Source organism: Bombus vosnesenskii, unplaced genomic scaffold (assembly GCF_011952255.1).
Source record: "Bombus vosnesenskii isolate JDL3184/JDL3185 unplaced genomic scaffold, Bvos_JDL3184-5_v1.1 scf7180000013298, whole genome shotgun sequence".
Lineage (NCBI taxonomy): Eukaryota > Metazoa > Arthropoda > Insecta > Hymenoptera > Apidae > Bombus > Bombus vosnesenskii.
The window spans coordinates 169,543-194,885 of record NW_022882948.1 but is presented as its reverse complement, the minus strand read 5'-3'; the positions used below and the strand labels follow the sequence as shown (position 1 = coordinate 194,885).

General features: G+C 31.3%; 2 protein-coding genes, 1 long non-coding RNA gene and 1 pseudogene across 4 annotated transcripts; 2 read left to right on the top strand and 2 right to left on the bottom strand.

The window, feature by feature from the left end:
- Positions 1 to 91: 91 nt before the first annotated feature.
- LOC117233641 (thiamine transporter 1-like) lies at positions 92 to 4,143 on the top strand. The gene is made up of 7 exons (XM_033494128.1): positions 92 to 218; positions 519 to 758; positions 974 to 1,358; positions 1,641 to 2,039; positions 2,151 to 2,343; positions 2,424 to 2,562; positions 3,812 to 4,143. Exons 2-7 carry the CDS (start codon positions 636 to 638, stop codon positions 3,947 to 3,949), a joined length of 1,377 nt encoding a protein of 458 aa, XP_033350019.1. The 5' UTR covers positions 92 to 218; positions 519 to 635; the 3' UTR covers positions 3,950 to 4,143.
- A 104-nt stretch (positions 4,144 to 4,247) lies between these two features.
- Positions 4,248 to 5,901, bottom strand: LOC117233643. The gene is made up of 2 exons (XR_004493361.1): positions 4,778 to 5,901; positions 4,248 to 4,561 (listed from the first exon to the last, which is right to left on the bottom strand). It is a non-coding gene; the product is annotated as an uncharacterized LOC117233643 (long non-coding RNA).
- A 2,040-nt stretch (positions 5,902 to 7,941) lies between these two features.
- LOC117233724 lies at positions 7,942 to 8,575 on the bottom strand (annotated as a pseudogene).
- A 4,617-nt stretch (positions 8,576 to 13,192) lies between these two features.
- Positions 13,193 to 25,007, top strand: LOC117233673 (serine protease inhibitor 88Ea-like). 2 transcript variants are annotated; one of them, XM_033494173.1, is made up of 4 exons: positions 13,193 to 13,425; positions 21,148 to 21,501; positions 22,429 to 22,801; positions 23,304 to 25,007. In XM_033494173.1, exons 1-4 carry the CDS (start codon positions 13,405 to 13,407, stop codon positions 23,906 to 23,908), a joined length of 1,353 nt encoding a protein of 450 aa, XP_033350064.1. In that variant the 5' UTR covers positions 13,193 to 13,404; the 3' UTR covers positions 23,909 to 25,007. The 2 variants fall into 2 exon arrangements, with proteins under 2 accessions (XP_033350064.1, XP_033350065.1); XM_033494174.1 differs by lacking the exon at positions 13,193 to 13,425 and adding an exon at positions 17,302 to 17,356.
- The last annotated feature ends 336 nt before the right edge of the window (positions 25,008 to 25,343 follow it).

The window sequence follows — 25,343 nt, the reverse complement described above, 5'->3', positions numbered from 1 at the left end:
TAAAATCTTCCCTTCCTTTAACTTCTTATTGTATGATAAGGATAAGATTGTCGCGCCCTCATCATGTTCGATCTTACAATTTGAGCTAGTGAATGTACAGTTGGTCGGGACTGTCAGTATCGTTTAAGTTGTGAGTTGTGTGCTATGACGTTTTAAATAATAAAGTTATTTGTGACAATAATACATGAATAAAATAAAATTAATATCCAACGTAGACAGTAAGTTTTTAAATTATTGCTTGTTTGAGTATTATAAGAAAGGATTAATGTTTTATAAAATTTGGTTATAATTGTAATATTATTGACAACAATATTAAAGCAACAATATTGAATGTTAACAAAATTAATATCATAGGAAAATAGTTCTTAGAAATTGATTAAATGTAGAAGAAAATTTTAGTGCCAGTGAAATAGAAAGTTCAAAATTACATATATTTAAAAAGCTAGTGATCATGATTTGAGTGATGACATAGAATGATCAAATCAATTTTGTAAATTGGTAATACATGTGTTTTTTAGATACTCTGAATGAAATATGAATGACATGTGACATAAAAAGATGTTGAAAGGATATTGCACAATATAATTTAAGAAATCAAATCAGAGCAAAGCAGGAGAGAGAAGTATGCTATTAGTATGAAGTGGATAATAATTTCATGTATTTTGTGTGTATTTGGTTGCTTTAAAGAGTTTAGGCCTTCAGAGTCTTTTGTGACTGATTATTTAACAGGACCATGGAAAAATTTTACAGATGTTCAAGTAAATAAATTATATACATAATGACTAATATTAGTAGTAGTTATAATAATAATAAGTAGTAGTTAATAGTAGTAGTTATAGAAATTGATGAATAATTTTGGAAATGTTGCGAATTTTATATGTATTCTTTTTGTTGAATTTTTTCTTTATTTTGAGCAGTTGTTACATAATACATTTGCAATAAAAAATTTTGTAAGATTGTCATTATTTTTCAGGTAAACCAGAAAATATTTCCTGTTTCCACATATTCCTATTTTGCAACATTAATTATTGTATTTTTAATAACCGACTTTGTACGATATAAGCCAATTATTATTTTATGTGGCCTTTCTGGAACTATTACATTTCTCTTAATAATACTTGGACAAGATGTTTTAACTATGCAAGTTTTAGAATTCTTTTATGGCTTGTTTTTATCCACGGAAGTAGCATATTACACATATATTTATGCTAAAGTTGACAGAAAACATTATCAGGAAGTAACTAGTCATACAAAAGCAGCAGCTCTAGTTGGTCGTTGTATGGCTGGTATTATTGCACAATTAACAGTATCTTTTGATATATTAAATTATCATCAATTAAATTATCTTACAATTGGAGGTACTTATTTTTGTGCATTTATATAAAATAGAAATGATCATTTTCATATTAATGTGAGATAAAAATAATGTGTGTTATATTTTTTTTAAATAATAATTTAGATATTAGTATATGGCAAAAGATCTTTTATATTTGTAAGCTTTTAAATTAAATTTTTTAATTTAAAAGAGGAATTTGATTGATTTATAAGAAATTTATTTTATTGTAGGTTGTTGTATTTCTAATAACACATATTCTATTAAAAAATTCAATTCATAACATGAAATAATTTTCATCTTTCAGCTGTTACATTTGCAACAATATGGGCATTCTTTATACCTTCAGTTGGCCAGTCTATTTACTTTCATAGAAAAAATAAGAATAATTTCTTAACTCATAATGGAACAATTGTATTGCAACAAAATGATATAAATCAAGTTTTACACAGTTCTGAACAATCTGAGTGTACTTTTTCTAATATTTCACTAATACATAAAGTTAAAGAAGCTTATGTTCTATTATGGAAAGATTTTTTACAAGCATATTTGAATAGTCATGTTGTAAAATGGTCAATATGGTGGTCATTTTCAACTTGTGGATATTTGCAAGTAATTAGTTATATACAATTATTGTGGCAAACTGCTGTAGTCCCTGGAGATAAAATTTACAATGGAGCTGTAGATGCTTTATATACAATTATAGGTGAACAAGTTATTTTGCACAATGTATAACTTAATTGATAAAGTAACATAGTATAATATATATAAATTAATATTTGTGATAGTAATACAATATATTTATTTTTATTAATAGGTACAATCACTGTTTTCTGTATTGGGAAGATACCATTTAATTGGTCTTTAATTGGAGACATAGTAGTGTCATCTATGTCACTTGTGGAAGGTATTTTATTAGTGGTATCTTCATATAGTTGCAGTATTTGGTTGTTATATGCTATGTATATAGTATTTGGAATCATTTATCATACAATGGTTACAGTTGCAAGGTTCAGTTTCATATGAAATTATTTGTTACAAATAAAATAATAGGTCACATATATTTTAATTTTATGTGTATAATTTACAGTTTTGAAGTTGCAAAATGCATATCAGAAGATAGTTATGGTTTAATATTTGGTATAAATACTTTTTTTGCACTACTATTGCAAAGTATATTAACAGCTATAGTAGTGAATGGAAATTTAAAATTAAATCTGAGGTCTCAGGTAAGATTATTATTTAAATACTATTAGAGCTAATAAAACTCATAAAAATGTGTCGAAAAAATGTTAATAACTGTTGGTTAAAGAATTATTTACACCGATGTTTTACATTGAAAATGAATATATACCTGGTATTGCTTATTTTGTTTGTATAATACAGTATAGCAACGCCTATTTAACTGTCGTAGGCTTATACATACAGATTCCTAGAACTAAAAAATAAGAAAAATAATGTTAATCAAATCGGTGAGGTTCTAAAATGATATTGTACATAGTATTGGAACGAACTTTAATTGTATGAATAAGCACGATTGTGCGATATATTGCATTTCACTTATGCTCGATGTTTCTTACATTTAGTTCCTGTCCTGCTTAAGAAACAAGCAAATTCGAAAAATATAGTTATATATAGCCTATAATTTCCAGTACACCTATCTTTTTAGACAATTTTGAAAGTCAGATCCGAGAATGTACCAATTAAACAGGCATTAGTGTACTTATTTTATTAATAATTAGTTATTATATTAACTTAAAATGGTTTTTCACCTATTAGTAATTTTAGACTCTATAACTTAGTAATTAAATTTTATTTATTAATGACATTTGATGTGGTGTGACATGTGTGATACATATTTGGTATTAACAATTTGCGATAGTACTTTTATATTGTAATAACGATTTTAAATTAGTACACGATTATTAATAGGATTGTACGTTTCAATGTACATTCAACGTTGGAAAAAATAACTTTTATAGCTGGAATTATTAGAAAGTAAAAATTTTTTAATAATATATAACTATAGATAGTAAAGATGTTACAATATCAGTTCAATTTATTACAAGCACTAAACAATACTTATATATATATAAAATCTTTAATATGTTAATTACATAATAATATTTTATCATACTAATTGCAGAATTAATTATTTTACTTTTTATTTCCAAGTTATGCAAAATTTTAACTTGTTGAAACTTTCCTAATGTAAATATATTAAAGATACGAGGAATGTGATAAATGATATAAGATATAAAAAATCCATATTTGTGACATCTAACGTTTAATAATTTTTAATTATTTTAAATAAAATATAAGAGCATAAAATGAATAAACAAACTAAAAAAATAACTTGATTTTATCTCTTTTTATGAGTTCTATTAGTTGATTAGATTTCTATTTGATACTGACATTCATATTGATATTGATATTGATATTGAAATTGAAATGTTTTACATTGTACTTTTTTTCCAGTATTTTGTTTATGGTGGTTATTTTATTGCTATATCAATACTTTACATGATAATCGGCATTTTAAACATTATACGACATTGTAAAAAAGGTGCTGGATTTAAAATATGGGTACAGAATACAGAGGTACAGAATAATTGAGAATATGAAATAGTCTCCAAAATGACTAGGTTTTAGTTACTGGTGTAGTTTTTAGAAATTGAATTAATGAACATTCATTTGAAAATGGTGATATTAGGTATATACATAGTAATCAAGGATAGTTTATCAAATACACTTTTATTTTTGTTACTGTTATTTTATTTTTCGGTTCGATAGCTTTAGAAAAGGAACTTGATTGGTTTAGCTCACGGAAAATTAAAATTAAAGCTGAACTAATGTAAAACTATTGCCTATTGCTTTCTTGTCCTATTACACTTGTTTTCTCCTGCTTACTTGCCTTCCCTTTTAACCCTACTAACATCAGCTCTAACCGTTGTCCGCAATTGACTCGCACATCTCTGTCCTCTTCTTCCTTTCTCTATCCAACATCCCTAGCCATCTTGTTCCTTCTTTTGAGCCCTTATTGCTCAAAATCTCTTCAATTTTTACACTTCCTTTTTCAATCTCATTGTACAGCCTTCGAAAGTGTTATATCGGTTCGCCCATTCCCCATATCATACATACTCTGTGTTTGTCATCATATCAATTTCCTAATACTATCTCTGTTTCCTTTAAATTATCATATCTCGCCCTAGATACCGATCAATTTGGCTTCCTTTAATCCTCTTATTAACGAAGTAAGTACTTTGGTATTCCATCTGTTATTAGATCCTTATATCTAGTTAAATCTAGAATTTATTATCCTATTGAATCGTTCTTGAAGTTGTACATCCTCATCCCTTTCTTTAAGAACGCATTCTCTCTCGTTTATATTTTTCTGTTTCTTTCTTTTTCTCTCTTAACGATTTCTGTTCCGTACGATATCACATTCTTTACTAAACTGTCAAATAAATTTATTTCCAATAAGTCAAATGAACTCCAATTCCACACATTTGCCTTAATGCCAGATTACCTTTCTTTATCAACCCTTTCAACTGTTCTGTATTTTTCTCGCTTTTGCTAAAAATATATGCTAAATATTTAAGATATTGTATTATCTGCTCTAATTCTTTTTCTTTCCATTCCCATTTTCTCTTCTTACTTTTACTGCCTCCTTTTCCGGAAAGAAGAACCTTCGATTTATCGACATTTAATGTTAACTTCTTCCTTTCCTAAATATCTTACTAATCTTTTATCTTATTAATATCAATTAAGTTCCTCAATAAAACGCTATTATGTATTATAGATAAATACGTTTGTGTTGATAAAACATGTAGCATACAGTATTATATTTTTAATAATATGTATTAAGTGTTATGAAACCAGGGTGCTACGAAATCAATTTGTAATATTTGTTAGTTTGTTTTAATACCTACGAATTATATAATTTTGCGTAAAATGTAGAAGATATTAGTATTAGAAATTCCTATAAAAACAGTGTTCTGAATGTATAATTGTTATATTTGAGAAATATATTAAAATTCTATTTTTTAACAAACAATCTTTTTACAAAAAGATCTTAATATTCCTCTTCCAGTGTTCAATTATTCTGACGCTGTGATCCACACTAATATTACCTTCATTTTTCTTTCGTGTTAAATAAGAGTAATCTTACTTTATCCAAAACGGGTTCTCTACATTTCTACAAACATAAAATAATCCGTTTTAATGCATAAACGTATTGCTCTTTTTTTCACCATTGTTCGAATCATTGCTTACAAATGAAAACGTTTGAAACAAGCATCTCCCTAACTCACGACGAGCACTTGCATTCTTATTGAAATGTTTGAATAATTTCCACCAAACTGTACAGTCTTGTATATTTTGTTTGAACTCTTTACCGATGACATCGTCTATTGTATCATTTCGTATTATGGATACAACGGATTTCATCGATTCGTTTTCAATGATTTTTGAAAACATACAGGGGTAATTGCTGCAATCGCTTATATGCGAGTGTAATTTATCTAATAACGAAGTTTCTTTCAAACAAATTTGTATTATCTGCATATAAAAATCAATAATTAGTATTTGTAAAAAATGAGAGAGAATTTTGAAGATTTTGTATATACATATGTCTTTTTATACCTGTACTTGTATTTATAAATATTTCATCCGTTATAACAAGAATCATATATGTGTTTTTATATATATATATGATATATTTCATATTTAATAAAGAATTTATACGATCAGCGATAATGTTACATAAAGTCTTTGTACATCTTATAAAAAGACAATTTTTTAAAATAGAGAATAATTTGAAATATTGGTTTTTTATTATTATTATATGAAGCAAAAATATAAAATAGCTCTTAGCCGAGTAAGAATTACTTTTTGTTTGAAGTTTTTCTTAAAGTAGAATCCACTAACTTTGCAATGATATTTTAATGATTTTTTATTTTAATAAAAACTCTGACTTTTTATTGGTGTACGGAGACTTTTGTCGATGATTTGATTTCATATTTTTACCCAGTTTGGTGAAATCAATACGGGATATACTTCAAACAGACTGGTATTTAATTTATCAAAATATATATCCGTGTTGGTGTTTTGTGCCAGGACCGCATTTGATATTACAGAGGTACGACCGTCGTTTAGCGCTATCATTAATGACTATATCAGTTACATAATATTACGACAAATTATTCAAGCGGTATTTTAAAGGTTATTTGATACATCGAAGATTGACTTACTGTGACAGTATAAAAGAATCATGCTTGCTAATATCGTTATTAACATTGTAAAAATATCTTTGAAGTTTGAAAAATTGACGAAGAAAGGGCAATAATTGTAAATATACACAACCCGATAGAATATCGCTTTTTGATCATAAAAAATTTTCGCCAAAACCCAGTTGATACAGTTCGATCGATCGATCGACAGTATTTGAGTATTCAAATTGAAAGAAACACGTAAGATAACATCGTTAAGTATTTCATATGTAGAATGATAACAACTGAATCTCTCGTGTCGAACTGAAAATACACATTCGAGCAATTATTAGAGCTATAAAATGTTGATATAGCGATAAGTACTCCTCAAACGTTAAGATAAATATAATATACGTTGCTTATTAGATGCGTAGTATTACTATTTTATCGTGCACCTAAGAAATCTAATTTAGATTAATTTGATCTAGGATTAGTGTTTTAACTTAGAGGCGAATGTTCGTTATATATATCGACAAAGCCAGATTTATCGTACATATAATATATATGGAATCAGAAGAGCAAAAAGCAATGGTATTATCAAAGATAATTTAAAGCGTATGAAATAGAAAAATTTATCGAATTAATTCAACTAAAATGTGATATGAATGTCTGTAGTCTTTCGTTATTTGTTGACTATGTTGATAGATATTCATCGCTATCGTGCTTTTATCAATTCTTGTCGTTTTTATCTTTATTATATTTACATGTATACTTGTCTTCATTGTAGCAGAGAAATGGTCAGAGAATAGGCAAATAACGTTTGTAATCTAAGCTTTAAGGCTCATTGTAGTTGCATGATAGGTATCGTCGAAGAATACGAGGTTTTATTATATTAATTTTTGGATTGCATCGAGTACAGTGGATTCACAAGCTTTTGCAGCCTGTTGCGTCAAGCATAAACCTATTTCTTGAAGACGAGATAATTCTGCTCGTTCGTTCGCTAGAGAATATTCTTCTAAATTGTCAGGAGGTCTTCCCGCCACTGTTAAACGCAATCGATTAAGCTCGGTTTCTTCTTCTGGATTTAAAGTTTCTAGAAAATTGATTTATTACATATAATTTAAGATTTTCTTTTTTAATGCTTCCAATTAAAAAAGAATCAGTTTAATTTCCCTTTTACGTAAAATTTTTCTACCGTTGGATATCGTTACGATTAAAATTACGATTAAAATGTACGATTAATATTAAAAACTAATACGACGAAAATATCATTAAAATTGTTATCAAACTTGAAAAGTGCAGTTATAGATTGGATTAGAATCTTTCGAATGAAATTTTTCTAAATTGTTTTGTCTGTTATAGCTATCGTAAAATTATTTATTATTATACGTATCAGGTATTTTTAGTACTATCTATATTATCATTACTTGCTACTGTCGTCGCTATGATATTGTTATTTTTTATCAATATTTATTCTGATGTTATTTATTTGCCTTTAGTTTCAAGTTCCGTAATCTTTTTTGACAAGTTCCTTCGAATGGCTTGTATCTTCTTGGCAGCTCGTCTCCTTTTCTTTACGTCCTCGTCACGATCCTCCACCTTTTTCTTTCTTAAATTCTTTTCCGTTGTTCCCGAGCCTCGGAAACTCCTATTTCTTTTCGAAAATCTTTTTTCTCTGTTCTTTGCCTTCGATGGGAATAAATATTAAACGAACAAATCACGCGATTTTTACGAATTTATCGATTAACTCACGTGAACGTTCAATCGCATGCGAATTAATCTTTTATCTTGAATTTGTTTGTAGCTCTGCCAGAGTTTCCCACAAATTTCGGCCGCACGAAGTAGTTTTAATCTTAATCCACGATTAGAAAGATTGTGAAACAATGAGACGATTTTTCCAATGTTAAAGTCGTTTTGTCCTCCACCCTGGTTATCAATTATAACGAACGAAATTGTACCAACTTTACAAAATACTTATCGAGATTAATGGTTTTTCGTTGTCATTTAAGTTTTTACTAACTTCAGTGAACATTTTTTTCTTAAAGCTGTTTTTAGATTATAAAAGCTGTTTAAGATACGAATAGATTGAACTAACTATAGGAATGATTTAAAATAATTATTTAAAATTTAAAATAATTAAAAAATTATTCACTTTAACAGAGAAATCAATATTTTTTGTAGCTTAAACTAACGACAGAATCGTTTAATTTAATTAAGCCGATGTTTCAGATTGTAGAAGTAAGATCATCATGAGTCAAATTCGTGTTTTGTAAAATGCTTTCACAGTTAGCGTTTGCTTGAAATTGCCAATAATAACAGATTGTATTAAGCAATTGTATTAAGTAATCGTATTAAGTAATTGTATTAAGCAATTGTATGCAATGAATCATAGTGTGTGCAAAATGTCAAGGTAAATTTCATTTCCTTGCCGAAGTATACAGAATTGGCAACATAAATTTAATGTGGTGGAACATTAAACATTCACGGCATTGTGTCAAAGTATGAATTTTGTCTCTTGTTTGAATTTACCTCTGGTAAACTTTTGATTTATTCACAGTATGTGCCAACGAAAATCGCTAAACAAGAATCTTAGCTAAGAATAGGAAACTGATACATTTAATCTTTCATGTTTTATGTATTTACGTTCTTAGCTATTGTAACAGACAAGAGTTAAAAGAAAAACACCTTGGGTTATTAAAAATTACAATGGACAGAAGCGAAAAGAAAAGCGATATACAATTCTGACAATTATGCATTCTCAGTAATCGGTTTAAAGATGCAAACATATTCGCAATGCAGATAATATGGAAACGTATATGCAAAGTAAAGTATTCGTTGTAATATTTAACGAGCGAAACGAATCTCTTTCCAGATCCTAGCCTTTTAATCGTGTTTATAAAGATCTGAATTTGCATTACAAACTTTTGAAGTCTATTTATAAATTACGAGTACGAATCTTGAATTATAAGCTTTTACCAACTCGATGAACGTGCAATCCCAGTCTGTTCCGTCGTATTGGCACTGTATCGTTGCTTTCTCAACATCTTCAGAAATCTCAGTGTATTTCACACAATAAGTAAGTATCCAACTTCGAGGTATGCTAATCACAGGCAACGTTCTCCAAACTTTGGCTGTGATATCTTCCAACATCTTCAACGAGGTACTATCGCTGAAGGTAGGTACTTCCGTGATCGATGAATCCATATTCGGAAATTCTATCGTTCTATTTTCATGACGCTGAAGCAAGATATTACATTTTAACAAGCTTCTCGATTTTATTACACTTTGATGGTTGTAGTATGTAAAGTAGATCAACTTGTGATTTCTTCGGATGCTTGTTGCTTTTCATGGATTTGGCTAACGCAAATGTACAGATGACGACACATCCGATTGCTATTACGTGTCTTAGCATGGAACGGTAAGGTTTTTGTAAAGCGATTTTCCTCGAACGTGACTTAGACAGATCATCGTAATAATACAATTTTTCTCACGATTAAATTTCATTTGTTAAATTCTCTATATCGTGATTGAAATATCGCTGTTCACGCTAAATCATTAAAATATTCGAGAAATTATTTCGATTTTCAAATACCACATCGAATTATTATTCTGCTATTACACAAGAATCTTTTACATCGTTTTTAATTCAGCTTTTCTAACATCATATCGCTGTAACGAGTTATTTGTTTTTAAATGGTCTCTAACTGAACTGCGAAGGTATACACGTGACACGAGCCTCTCGAATTTAGCTAATTATCGATAATAATTTGGACGGTGTTAAGTTATCTTAATAGCTTTATCGTAATAAAAATCGACATAGGTAAGACCATGAAAAAAGGACTCTGTACAGGGAGGAAACCATAGACCACAGAAATTACCATCCTATCGATTTATGATTGCATTAAGATAATCTCTATTGCTGCTTCCGGCGTAATTCATAGGCTATTAATTGGCCAGCATTTTAGAGCCTACAAATAAAAAAAGATGACAAGATTGTAAGAAAATTGGAGGAATTGCTTCCTTTAATTATTTACTTTATGATTGCTTATTCGATTCGGACTAAAATGCTACTTATACATATGTGCTAAATATATATTATATCGCTCCTGCTTAAATTCTGATATATTGGGTTGGCAACTAATTACCACCTAATGACAAAACACGCAATCGCAATTAGATTTTGGTTTGTCGTATCGTAACGCTGCCAGCGTGCGGGTCTGGACCAACGTATATTGTACTTATACTTATTTAAATATATTTCTATTACACGTTCATTCACGCGTTGTTCTAGCGGATAACCTCAAGACGGTTCAAGCTGCTTATAGAGCAACTAAAATTTTTTTGTTAGTGTTAGTGTTAGTATTAGTGTTAGTGTTAGTGCTTGGTACTTAGTACTTGGTACTTCAGCGCTTCGGTACTTCACTACCTCAACTTCAACTTCAGTACTTCAACTCGTTAACGTCGCTGATCGTATCGGAGATGGTGGAGATCGAAGAACACGATGGATTTCCTCGATCGAACTTTGCGCTACACGCGTCGTTGACTCGCTCGCGGCATCGACGACGACGACGACGACGACCGATTTCTATGTAAATCCCAGCGGCGGTCGGTCTCGCGTGTCAACTAGGGCCGCGTCTCCTCAATTATCAGAGGGCCAGTTTTTCTCGCGACATGTCAAAGTGTCGCCGGGAATAATCGAGGCGGATACGATCGAAGGCTTTATTTTTCCTGCGCTCGGAGCGAGACGAGCTCGGCTCATCGATCACCGCCACTGCCGAAGAAACGAAACCGGGCGAAAGTACTTCAGCACTTCAGTACTTCAGCGCTTCAGTACTTCAACTTCAACTTCGACTTCAACTTCAACTTCAACTTCAACTTCAACTTCAACTTCAACTTCAACTTCAACTTCAACTTCAACTTCAACTTCAACTTCAACTTCAACTTCAACTTCAACTTCAACTTCAACTTCAACTTCAACTTCAACTTCAACTTCAACTTCAACTTCAAGTACTCTAGTACTCGGGGTACTATGGAGCACTTGAGGTACTACGGAGTACTTTAGCACTCGGGGTACTATGGAGCACTTGAGGTACTACGGAGTACTTTAGTACTCGGGGTACTATGGAGTACTTTGGTACTCGAGGGTACTACGGAGTACTTTAGTACTCGGGGTACCATGGAGTGCTTGAGATACTACGGAGTACTTTAGTATTGGTGGTACCATGGAGTACTTTAGTACTCAAGGGTGCTATGGAGTACTTTGGTACTCGGGGTACAATGGGGTACTTTAGTACTCGGGGTACCATGGAGTGCTTGAGATACTACGGAGTACTTTAGTATTGGTGGTACCATGGAGTACTTTGGTACTCAAGGGTGCTATGGAGTACTTTGGTACTCGGGGCACAATGGGGTACTTTAGTACTCGGGGCGCAATGGAGCACTTTAGTACTTTTGTATACTATGGAGTACTTTACTAATGGTTTAGTAGTACTTTTTCGTAATTTAGTGCTTGGTGCTTGGTGATTAGTACTTTAGTGCTTTGTACTTTGTGCTTAGTTGCCAACCCAATATCTTGTCCTAAATTTTCCACAAATGGGCCATTAAGTGATTTTCTTTCAAACCATCGAAGCAATCTCGATCAAATTTCCATTGAGTTGCCAAAACGGTAAGAACAGTTATATGAAATTACTCGGAATTGATGATAAAATAAATTATATTTTCAGAACTGAAGATAAAATGCTCTTTTTGAGCTTTTTTTCGAGATCAAGAGTCCGCTTAAAAAAAAAAGAAAGTAAATTTAGCATCACGTAATTTCGTCTACACAAGATAAATTGTTTCGCAATCCTTCGTTTGCTTTTGAAGCATTTCACTGGAACTGTCATTTAAAAAAAGGAAAATCAACTTGTGTATTTGCATACATGATAAATGAGTATATCATAATGATGAAGTGCAATAAAATAATCGTCTGTGAATGGAATATTGCTGGAATTTCCAATGTCGTATAAATTGTCGTCTATTTTTGTTCTGCGTCTGTATTCAATATTAATGTAAATGCATGATTGACAATATGATCAGTGATTCCGATGCAGTAAACTGCATTGCGACTACAATGATTAACATAAATAACTCTATGGCTTTAATTACTTTATCAATATTCTACGAATATTCTATAAATAAATATTGCAGAAAATATTATAAATGAATAAAAGGCACACATTCTATCATCAAGGTTACAAAAAACCCAATATTTTACCAGATATCTTACCTTCTCAGTTTTTTAAGATCGCTCCATACCCATGATTCACTGTTATCTTCATAATTCATCGTCGTATTTGCAAAATTAACACAGACTTCCTCGATTTTCGTCGAAAGGATCAGAGCAACGAAAATTACGAATAATTGCGGAGATCCATGTGTGGAAATTAATGGTGTCGTTGATAAGCGGGAGTTTCCGGGAACATCGCGGCCATCGACCGTACAAAATCAATATGTTAACAAAAAGACGATTGTCGCGAAAAAAGTGGATAATCGTTAACTTCGCTGGGATTTCCCTGCGTCCTACGCGTCTTTTACCGCCCACCTCTCCGTATAAGGTATAAATGCATACGAAAGAGAAAACTGAAGCTGCGTCTTCGTCGAGGATTAGTCTTGAGAACGTCCAGTTTCGTGCCAACAGATTATCCTAATATATCGTAGCGAGAATACTTGCCTTTTTCATTAGCACCAACAATCCGTAACGTAACACTAGCGAGTGAATGTAGCTCCAATCAATTTTAGTTAAAAAAAAAAAAAAAGAAAAGAAAAAAGAAAGATAGGAAAGAAGACTAAAGTTGTTGAAGAACCTTTTGACCATCGTGAAAGATGTTGGTGAGAAATTTACAGGTAAGTCGTTGTCATATACGATGATTTGTATCGTGTGGAGTAATGTAGATGTTGGATATGTAGATTTGTGTTTTGTGTTTGTAATATATTGCCTTATGAAACTATTCGTATGCTTGTTACAGAACATTTTTATAGAGTAATATAAGTTGCTTTTTAGGGGACTATGGTACAAGTTCTAGTTTCAATAATAAATTATACGATATATAATAAAATTTGTATTTTATGCCTTTTTATAATGGAACTTTATGAAAGAGCGTAAATTGTAATATGTAGGTGTATAAGCGTACATGAAATGTGCTTCATATGGAAAAAAATACTCGCGTTTCGAGTTCTTACAAAACGTTCTTATGTTCGGTATAAGAGAATTTAAAATCAACTAAATCATTTAAAATAAAAATATTTTGGTTTACTTATTTATTCAGTGTCTTAACAACTAATTAATTTACTTAATACTTTGATATTTAACAGTCAAACCGTTAATTTGGGTATTTCATACTTTAATAAAATATACTTACGCGTAAATTCCATTTTGCAAATTTCACGTAATTAGGTATAAGGAACTCTAGAGTGGTTGAAAGTTTAATTAAATGATTTGATATCTCTTATCGTCTTTGACAGTCCCCAAAGTGTAATAACCGTGCCTATGTATATCTGAATTTTCGTAGCTATGGACTTTGTATCATCAAATAACATTGACACTACGATAAAACGTATTGATTCTTCTGACATATGAGAAGGGAATTTAAAACAATCATAAGCCATAGATAGCATAAGTCGTAATATTGTCATTTCTCTCGTCAAACTTTTCCAGACAGTTCAAATATTAAAGATATTACTTACTATCTTATTATTAGTCAGAGATCGTAAAACAAATAAAATGTAATAACATAATTCTCACCTCTGAATATCTAGACACTCGTTCTTCTAGAGATAGAAGAAACAACATTAAAAATATTGCGGACACAAAAGAAATATCATATATTCAATATATAATGATATTTTCATAGAAATTCTGCTAGTATACCAGGAGTCTTTGAAAATTTTTTATTACTTTGAATTTTAAATAATTTTAATTAATTAAATTTTTATCAAGTTTTATTAATCTACTTTCAAATTTTAAATTATACGATACAATTGTACAATTTTAAAGATACCTTACAAAAGTGTCTCGCATAGTGATGTCTTTCGATCGTTGCTGTCACAATAACAACGAGGGCTTTTCATTCTGACGGTCTCTTTATACGTAATCATATTGTATTGTATAATACGATACGGAGCTTCACTTTTCAGCTTGTTACGGTTAATCAACGGTAAAAGCAATGCGTTGTAAGTAGAGCTGTGGAATTTCCAGGTTCCTCATTAACATCTATACGTAATTAACAACTGGTCGCTCTCAGTTATGATTGAGAAGAGACAGAACAATGGAATGGAATTGTTCTTTCGCAATAACAGATGAAATACAGCGAAGGAAAACATATCTTGTTACTCTTATGTAAGATCAATTAAAGAATCTAATGGTATCTTGAGCATTTCCTTCCTTGAATAACTACGAGTTCGTCTTGATTAAATAAAAAATAAAAGGAAAAGATATTCGAACAATATCTAATCGAGATCGAAGTTGGAGTAGTTAAAAATTGTTAATGTTTATATCATAGAAAATTCGAGCTTATACGAAAAGAAAAATATACTACAAGCAATGAAATGATAATAAAAATAGCGAAAATATTAATTACAAGACATTGAAGAGTTTACAAAGATATATAGAAGATTATTATAATATTCTAAGAATGTAGGAAATGATTCGATTTTTCGAGCGATAAAAGGATCGTAAGAATAACGATTCGAAGAAAATTATATCAATTTGCTCGTAGAAATGCAGAAAGTAATAGGTGTAGAAATGAGTTATTTCCGATAAATTGAATTTCCATTTTACGCAAAAATCGAAAAGAATTCATTTCTATAGTTAATAACTTGATTTCTTTTTCAATTGGAAAGATTCAATCATACAACAGGAGTCAATGTCGCTTAATTACCTCTAATAAATCTTATGACAGATTTGTTGATCGCACTTGTTGTAGCCGTTTAAACGGTCTTGACTTGATTTTCGAGAACTCACCAAGGAACTAACACTCCTTTCGAGTTACTTTCTCTGGCTATTGGCCAACGCTTTGAAAAGGAGCCTGCTTTATTCACTGAATAAATTCTGGAAGAGGGGGGAAACGAGGAGAAAATTCCAAAGAACGCTTTCTGAAAACGCAAGGAACTGTGATTCATTTCCAACTCTCGTGCTTTAATCTGATAGGATTAAAAATATTCAATTTGAAGAAACATGAAACACAGACTATAATAAATATAAAGTATGAAAATTACAATGAAATTTTCATTTAATGTAATGAATAGATGCAATTTTTGTATTTTTATGGACATAGTTAAGCAAATAGAATCTAAATAGAAATTTGTTTCATACACCAAATATCAATAATACTTAGGTTGCTCTACTTTAAATATCTCATATATTTTTACATATTATATGCATTTATATGCAATATAAATTATTAAAATCTCAAGGTTTCTAAAAATGCGTGAACATTCGCAGTCTAAGAATAAATTTAGAAAATTGTGAGTTAACGTCGTTGAGGTGAAAGAATTAATCTAGCGAAGATTGTTACTCGTAAAATTAGCGTTAATTTGCGATTCTAAGAAGTCAAATAGAACTACATTCCTGATGTCGATCGTCTTAAATGGCGTCGAAGGAGGAAGTTATTACTGGTGAAGATAAAAAGGGTGAACGTTCTTACAGTGAATCTAGTTTTTGCTTCAGTTTGAGTTGATGGAACGACGACATCTTTCTTGTGACACTTGACATCTTTCCTATCTTCTTGTAGTTAGAAAATAAATAAATAGCGATTATCTATATCGTTTATATATACGCGCCAATTATTGTATCGTACTTGTTATTATCGTTTCGTAATTGCATTTTTATTTTTAAACGTTTTATGTTTTATTTATGCGTATAAAACTGAGAATATTACTTTGTATCTGGAATATTATTATCTCCTATATCTATACTTTTCTGTTTTATATATTTTTATTGTCTTCGCTCTGTTATTCCTTTCTCATTTTTCTATAGAATCTCAAACGTTAAAAAGTTAATTCGAACATTGGATAGACTTCGTGTCAGTGACTGTCGTTGAGAAAAATTATTTAAAATGTCGTATAATTAAATGCAATCAAACAAGTTCAATAACCTTGAGTCACCCGCACAGAGTACCGAGGAAAATGTAATTTGAGAAGCCAAACCTACCAAGCTGGTGTATTATCTCTGGTTTACATACGTTAGCCTCGATTTATATGTTAATTAGAATTACGAGCTTACGGGTTTTGTACGAGTACTCACAAGTAAACTAATTTATGCCGCAGGCATGACGAAATATTCTGCAAAGACACTTAGGTATCAGTTTATCAACCCTAACATCCGCTTTCATCGGAACAACTAACTATGTATTGGAAGTGTACGCATAGGTACGCATACATAATGAATTGTATCGACGATTTCCGATTATGACGTAGTTCCCCCACCGACTTCATATGGGATTTCCTGACAATGAAGTCATTAGTATCAGGCATTTCCAATATCGCAGAAGTAACGACCTATCGGCTTTGTGAATGTTGGTTTGCGCTGTTGCGCTGGAAAGGATTCGTGTCCGATGAATAAATGTGACTCCACTCACGAGTAAAACTCGTAGTGGGGAAGTGGTCGAGGAGCCAGTTACTCGCGGGCATCTCGGTGACTCTGCTTTTCCTTCTCCGCACTCAGTTCAGTTTCGTAGCGAGCAACAGTCGGACGTTTTTTCGTATCTAAGCCGATAGTTTACAATTTGAAAATCTAGAAAGCAAGAAGGTGCAGATCAACGAAATGTTTTTCAAACCGGTGAGTGGTGACGCTTCGATGAAGTCTCGATTTAGAATTCAGTAGAAACGACGTAGAGTTAACGCAGATCTTCATTGTCTCAGCCGCATTAAGATTTGATCTTTGTAATGAGAAGCTAGGTTGTCTGTGGAGATCCTATTAGTCTGATGAAAATTGTATCGATGCATCGATTGTTGCATGTATTGACGCTTCAGAAGTTAGTTGTTCCTAAAATGAAATAGTTTTTTTATTTTATATATAATTTAAGTTAAACGATGTTTAAGTAACGAGTTCGTTAGTTATCAGAGATTTTACGTAAATACTTCCCATTAAATCTAGAAGGGTGATATTTTATACATGACTCTTGTTGTCTTCGTAATGAAAAGTTCAACTGTGATAACTTATCTCGTTGTATACACTTTTTGCGCTTTCCATCGTTTCTTTCCATATCTCGTATCGATCCGATATCAAGTCAATAATATTCTATCGTGTGTGCTTCAAATATTCTGTTTCAATCAAATACTTCTATTTCTGTAGGTTTATATATCTTTCAAATTGGTTGTTTACCATTGTAATTGCTGTAGTAGGTAATTGACAATTCGGTTGAGATCACAAGTTGCATTTTATGATTTTTGGGAAAAATTGATTCATGATTTTTCGTAATCAAAAACATTTCCGTCATCGATGATAGTAACCGGTATCCAGACAAAGTTTAATTATTTATAACAATTATTTGTAACTTGTGGAATACTTAAAAATGAATATTTCTTAATTACTTAATTTATTTTAAAAACCTCTTTCACATTTACTGACCACTTTCTTCCATTCAAATAAAAATGAACTAATTTTCCCCAATCACTTGTTTCGTAAAAATTTAAAAAATATGTGTCATTTTTTTTGGCATCTGACTAATTTACTGTAACCTACATATTTTGATTCCCATTAATATTTTCACGCTGTTAAGTTTCTCATATAGAAGTGAAAATGTTCGTTGCTTTGTTTTACGATCAGCCTTCCTCGAACCATGAAGGACAGTCTTTAACTCACATTTTTACTCATTCGTATTACATCAAGGAGGAATCATAATCACAAGAATTTAATTGACTATAACGTTTACAAGGAACGTTGGCACAGTCATTATTGTATTACTTTTTGATTGACGAATTGCGTTAATTCGATTTTAATTTGACTTTGTGTATAGGCTAGGCTGCGGTTGATTACACGCGTGATACGTGCTTTATTTGTTAAGTTGGACACGTATCTGTTCGAAGAATTCACTTGTTATTCGCCGATTGTCTCTGTTGGCATTGTTAGATTTTAAATGTCTTCGTGAATACTGGTACTGTTAAAAATTACGAAAAAATCCAATGTCATTGCGGAGAGAAAGATTTCAGTAAAATAGTGAACTGCTATTGCCTGTGCTATACTGTACAATCGTAGTAAAATTTTACAAGTTACCAGTTACCAGTATCGATAAACAATTTCCGTATAATATTAACAAGTTTGATAATAAAATCTTCTGCTAGTAAATTATACAAGTTATCTGATCATCGCATTTGAGTTTCTAGATTTCATATTTCATATTATTTTTACGCTGTTGAAAAATTTCGTATTATGCGCATCCTGTGGATTTTTTAATCTTTATACTTGCTATGAATTCATAACCATTCGCAGTATCGTAATAAATTATTTCCACTCTTGTTTCTAACATAAGATGAAACATTTTTATAAAAGGATAGACACATAATGAAAAAAAAAAGAATATAGCAAGTCAAATAGAAAATGGCAATAAATATTTAAATACTGAAACAAGTAAAAGTACTTCGTGGAAATAGGAGAAAATCTTGAAAGGTGTAAAATAGAAATTACACGATGCAATTCTCATAAATCACGGAGCGTTTCGTTTCGAAGAACGTATAATGAAATAGTAAACAGTGGAACGGGATGAAATTGAAGGTTGTCAAACGAGGAACTGGAAAGTTGCAAGAAATTACGTAAATTCTGTATTAGTATTTGCATAAGGCGAAATTAAAGTGGAATAATTCATGCAAGTTTCCCACGTGCCACAAGTAGTATGCTATCAGGAACAAACTGTACAGGCGTGGTTGTGTTTTCTCTTGCTTTCGTCATACGAGGCTCGTCATACTTCAATTTCAACCAAGAAAGCCGGACACTATGATGTCACGGTTTGCTCGTTGCTTTCACTCGCCTCAAAGTTTATCTTGCTTTCGTCCCAGATCGTGTAATTTTCACTAATTTTACCATTACGTTCCGAACCCTTCGAGAAAACATTTCCATATTTATCTTACGTTTTTAACGAAGTTAGCCCTAATCATTAACAGAATACATTACTTTCTATTTTATACCGTCCTTTAGTAATTCTTTTGTAAGACCGATGAATTTTTCGCGGAGGAAGATATCGGCAATGAAAACATTTCTAGAAGAAAACTATAAATTTAAATCATTCCGAATGAGTCAATATTTTGTTGATATTTCCTTAAAAAATGATGACGGTATTTCCAAACATATAATTGACTGATGTCGTAATTTTAAAAATATACTAGCCTTGCTAAAATGGTAGTTGTTTTGTTGATAATATGGTAGACAATATTTATGTTAGTGAAAAACTAGAGTATTTTCATATAATAAAATACAGATTAGGGCAGAGAGATAATAAATGTTAAATTATATGAAATTTTCTGTAAAATTGATGTCAAATATATTTTTATATTTGTATGAATATAATGTTAATAATGGATTGAAAGATTAATAATAGATAAGTAAAATATTAGTATCAGTTTATTCTATAGCAAGTAGTACAAATTTAATTCAAACGTTGTCCAATTGTGAACTATTTTTAACATAAGATAATCTAACATAACAAACTATTTTAACATAAATTTATTCCTTCACAAAAGAAATTAAAAAATTTCAAACTTGTATTTTAACGAACAATAGATACTGATTTCGTCATAATCTACGATTATCATCGTGGGCACAAAACTAGTTCTGCCCTAAATAAGTGTATCTGATACCACTAAAATTGCAAAGCAAGTTATTGTGATTAAATAGAGCGTGACTCCTATACGAAACTCTTCCCCTGCTTGACATAAAAGTGTCGTAGATATGGATGACGTGTGTGACGATTTATTTGTTGACCTTACGATCGTGATCTCAGAATTTGTATAAATTACGATTAGAGGTCACGGCTACCGAAATGTGAAGAGGTTGCGAAACGTCTAGCTGCTGGATTGAAAATACTTTCCTCATTTTATTTGTTTTCTTTAATGTTTATAATTGTGCGACAATAGAGGCTAGTAACAACGATGACACAATGATAAAATGGAAATGTCGTTCACTCGGAGTTTTATAATGATACAGGAAATTACTCGAACGTCCGTAGACGTTTCCGAAGGGTGCAATTTAACTTTGCGTAAGCTACGCATGTATTTCGTTTCAATTTCCTAGTTTCTGGTCTTTCGTATTTTCCTTTACGTTCTTTGTTTTACTTCGCCATAATTATATAATTGTATATTCGATTTTTTACTTCTTGCTTTCAACTTAAAATATACAAACGCCCCAGCGTCCATTCATACTCTTTCCATAAAAAGCTGCAAGTGTACCGTGCTCATCAAACAAATCCTAACAAATAAATAGTAATATCTATTCCAAACTGCTTTATACCTAAATTCCCCTTATTATACTTTAAAAACTTCATATTTTCTTATTATCAATAATTCAACTCCTTTGAAGGAGAGACTCTTCAGAGACTTTTAGAATGTTATTTTCTCAACAATCATTCTTTCTTTCAGGCAATGTCGGTGTTACCAGTTCTATTGCTGGTAACTTACGTATCAGCACAATGTCTCACCGGAAACGACAGTCCTCCGACGATGAGCGTTGGCTCGAAGAAAGGTGTGATCAACTCGAGATTCGAATTCGCTCTCGATACTCTTAAGAAGATGTCTTTGATCGAATCACGCGACAACATCTTCTACAGTCCGCATAGTCTTCACCAGGCTCTGACCTTGGCGTACTTCGGTGCTCGAGGCACCACCGAGGACTCCTTAAAAAAAGCCTTGCACCTACCTAACGATCTGTCCAAGGTCGATGTGCAACGATATTATGCTTACGAGAATTCCCTCAAAAATCAAGGTGACCAAGAGGTGAGGATTTAACTGGAGCTGTTGCATAATTTATCGTTTGTGTTTGCAAGTATTTCAAGGCGAGCCACATAATCGTAACATCAGGAGCCGTTTGCGCAATAGTAACATCAATAAATTCTACTTTTTAAAATTATAATTATGAAAGCAAACTATAAGGATTTGTCCAATACTCTTTCTCGTCTTGAAAGTTTACTTGAAATCACCTTTTTCTATTAGTAAGTTTGACTATTTAAATGCTATATATTATTTTAATATACTTTTTTGTACTTTAACAAAACACTATGTATGTCTTTTGTTGTTACTTACTGTTACACAGTAATGTCACATAATTTTTAGGTATTGTTTCACTTCTTAACGGATTAGACTTGGCAGTCTGTATAGTTAGATACTTTGAGCTTATTGAAATTATTGAACTTATTGAACTTATTGAAATTCAAGTGGGAAGCGTTTTGACCTCATATCTCTATAGAGTTTCTTAATCAAAAGTTATGAATGTAACGCGTGAGTAATGTTTGTTTCCTCGACGTGGATGGATGAGATAAAGTAAATAATTTTATTTGATCAGTTATATAATTCTTGCCTTTGTTCGTGACGAGTTGGTGCGACTATAATGTTCGGCTAAAGAATATTTTTTTTTACATTACTTGAAATTTTTCTATTTTTTAGTAGCTAGATAATTTTGTAAAAGTTATGTCTGGAAATAATGAAATTTATGACGATTGCAAGTAAATAATAGTTTCTGCGCTACTGCTAATGAATTTTGATGCAGTAATAATTAATATAATACTTAATATTATCGTAAAATAGGTAAGGGGTATAAATAGGAAATGTAATCCCAAAATACCAGAATTTTTTTATAACATTAAAATTATAGCATTGAAGTATTTAGAGAATGAATCATTAAATTAGTTCTCTTCCTCTATTCAGAATTCATCACGAGGTTACGAGTATAACTCAGCGAATCGATTATGGATATCGAGCACGAGAAAGGTACGAGATTGTATGTTGGACTTATTTGGAGACCAACTGGAAAAGACTGATTTTCATACTAATCCAAACGCGGTTCGTGATCATATTAATCAATGGGTGAGCAACATGACCAAAGGACATATCCGCGATCTTCTTCCTGTTAACAGTATTGGAGTAGATACTGATTTGGTCCTGGCTAACGCAGTATACTTCAAAGGTCTTTGGGAAAGTCGTTTCAATCCAACTAATTCTAAAAAAGATATTTTCTACATTTCGAACTCTCAACATTCCATGACTACATTCATGAAGCAGTCAGGACATTTCAATCATCGTAAGTTACACATCTTAAATTTATGAAAGACTAAAATTTATCTACAAAAATCTGTGATGGGCGAAAAGAGTATAATTCAAATTTTTAATCAAAATAGGATAAGTATGCTAATATATTCTACATTGATCTTTTTACATATGCTTCTAATTGGTTGCAAAACGTTTTAATTGTTACAAATTCTGCTTGGTCAAATAAATAAAAGTCAAACTAAAAATTTTAGTCAGAATAAGTCATCAGTTTCGAAAGAAGAAAAATGTTTTTAAATCGAGTATACTGTATATATTTTGTAAGTAAAATGGGACAAGACATTGCATATTATAAACTTTCATATTCAAAATCTAACCACCTAATCTTACATTGCAATTCAAATGTTGTAAGTGCGTCTCTACAAGACTAATAATTCTGACTTATATTCTTTTGCCCGCCTAGAAAAGCTATAATCATATTATATCATTGCAAATATATATAAATAGAAATAAATACAAATAATCTTTCCTTACAGTCGTTTCCGAAGTACTTGGCGCGCACGTGCTAGAACTGCCGTATAAAGGCAACGAAATCTCAATGTTCGTCCTTCTCCCACCATCTGTTTCCGTCGCAAAATCCACCGCTGACGTTGAGCAAAACGGGGAAAGAGACAGTGTTCGTCAACTGATAGAACGCATTTCCACCGAATTAGGATCCACAGAACTCCGCGATCTCTTGGATTCCGGTATACCACCTCAACAAGTCGATGTTATCTTACCGCGATTTGAAGTCGAAAAGGATCTTCCAATAAGCACGCTGCTTCATGCAATCGGTGCAGGCGAATTGGTAATGCCTAATGCTGCCGATCTTCGAGGTTTCGTTAAGGATGGTGAAAATCCATTGCATTTGGGTGACGCTGTCCATCGTGCGCGAATCGAAGTCACTGAAGAGGGCACCACTGCAGCTGCAGCTACTGCTCTCTACACTTTCCGATCTGGACGACCATTGCAACCGGCAATTTTTAATGCAAATCATCCTTTCTTGTATTTCATCTATGAGAAACCAACTCGTACTATTTTATTCAGTGGAATTTATCGTACACCTAATACTCCACAAAATACCGCGGAGACATCAGCTTGAAATGTTTGAAGGATGAATGTGATTGTCGTCGTTATTCTCTGTTTGTTTTTGAAGAATGTGGTGCGAGGAATAAGAAGCTTTATATGTGTTTGTAACATATACAGGTATGAATGTTTGGTAAGGTGTGTTTGCATGTATATATTTTAAAATGAGTATAATCGATAGTTATTTACAGAGCACCTAATATTTATACTAAATTTATAGTATACTAAAATATTTTGATGAATATTGTATAATTTCGTACAATTTGCACATGTATTTCGAAAATGTCACAATAAGTGTCACTGTATCAAAATAATTTAGTCATGTGATCGAAGAACATCAAAACCGTCAAAGAAGGATTTCCAGGACTGAAAATGGAGAATCACACATTCCATTTAAGCTTGCAAATAGTGTTTCGTTTTTCCTGAAAAACTTGTGTTGAATTGTGTCACTTTCACATACATGTGTGAAATGTATAGAATAATATGGATGGAAATTTGTAATCGGATTCTATTATAATATTTTGGTGCGTTAGATATAGTAAAAATTAAGTTATTAGATTAAAGATGTATCAAATTATAATCAAATTCGATTTATTGTATGTATAACGTATATATATGCACAGTATTCGAATTTACTAACTAAAACGAAGAAAATAATACGTATTGAATATCCTTTACGATCCGGTACGAAAAATTGATGTTGTATGAGTTGTGTTATGTTTGCAATTGTATTTGTAATTGTGGAGTGTTGTTAAAGGTTTTATAATTTTTTCGACAATTAAAAATGATGATTGTAATTTCTGTTTCTAATATGAATTTCAATCTATACATGTCATATTGAAAATATAAACTTAATATAATTTTCCTTATTTATACAATATATAAATTATAATTATCGAAATGGTAAATTTTTCACATTTATCAATTAAAAAAATATCTTTCAACCCTGATTTGAGAGCCTAAAAAACAGGTATAATATTTTACAGGAAGAACTTCAGATTTGATAATATTTAAAAACATGTGCAAATGCGTTACTTGTGAATGCTTGTACTTATATTTTATATACGTGTATTGGAAAATTTTAAATTAAAAATGGAGAATATTTTATCCATGAATGTAGTTTTATTCTTTATCTTTAACAATTTTTTCAGTATAGAAGTTTGTATTGTTTAAGTTAAGGAATGATAAAGAAATAAAATAAAAACGTTCTATTGAAATACGTATTGCTACCGAAAACGTCCTTTGCAGGAATTTGACAACTTCTGTTCGTACGTGATCGACTTGCCGGGGAGTTTCCCCACTCCGAAATTCGCAGGGCAAATTACGCCGCAGGGGTTCAGTCTAATGTCAAATTTCGAAGCGATTAGATGTGTATCGGTGTCACTCCGTGGCAGGTACCGATTTCTATACTACGTAGTACATATTTTCATAATCATTCTTTTATCACTTAC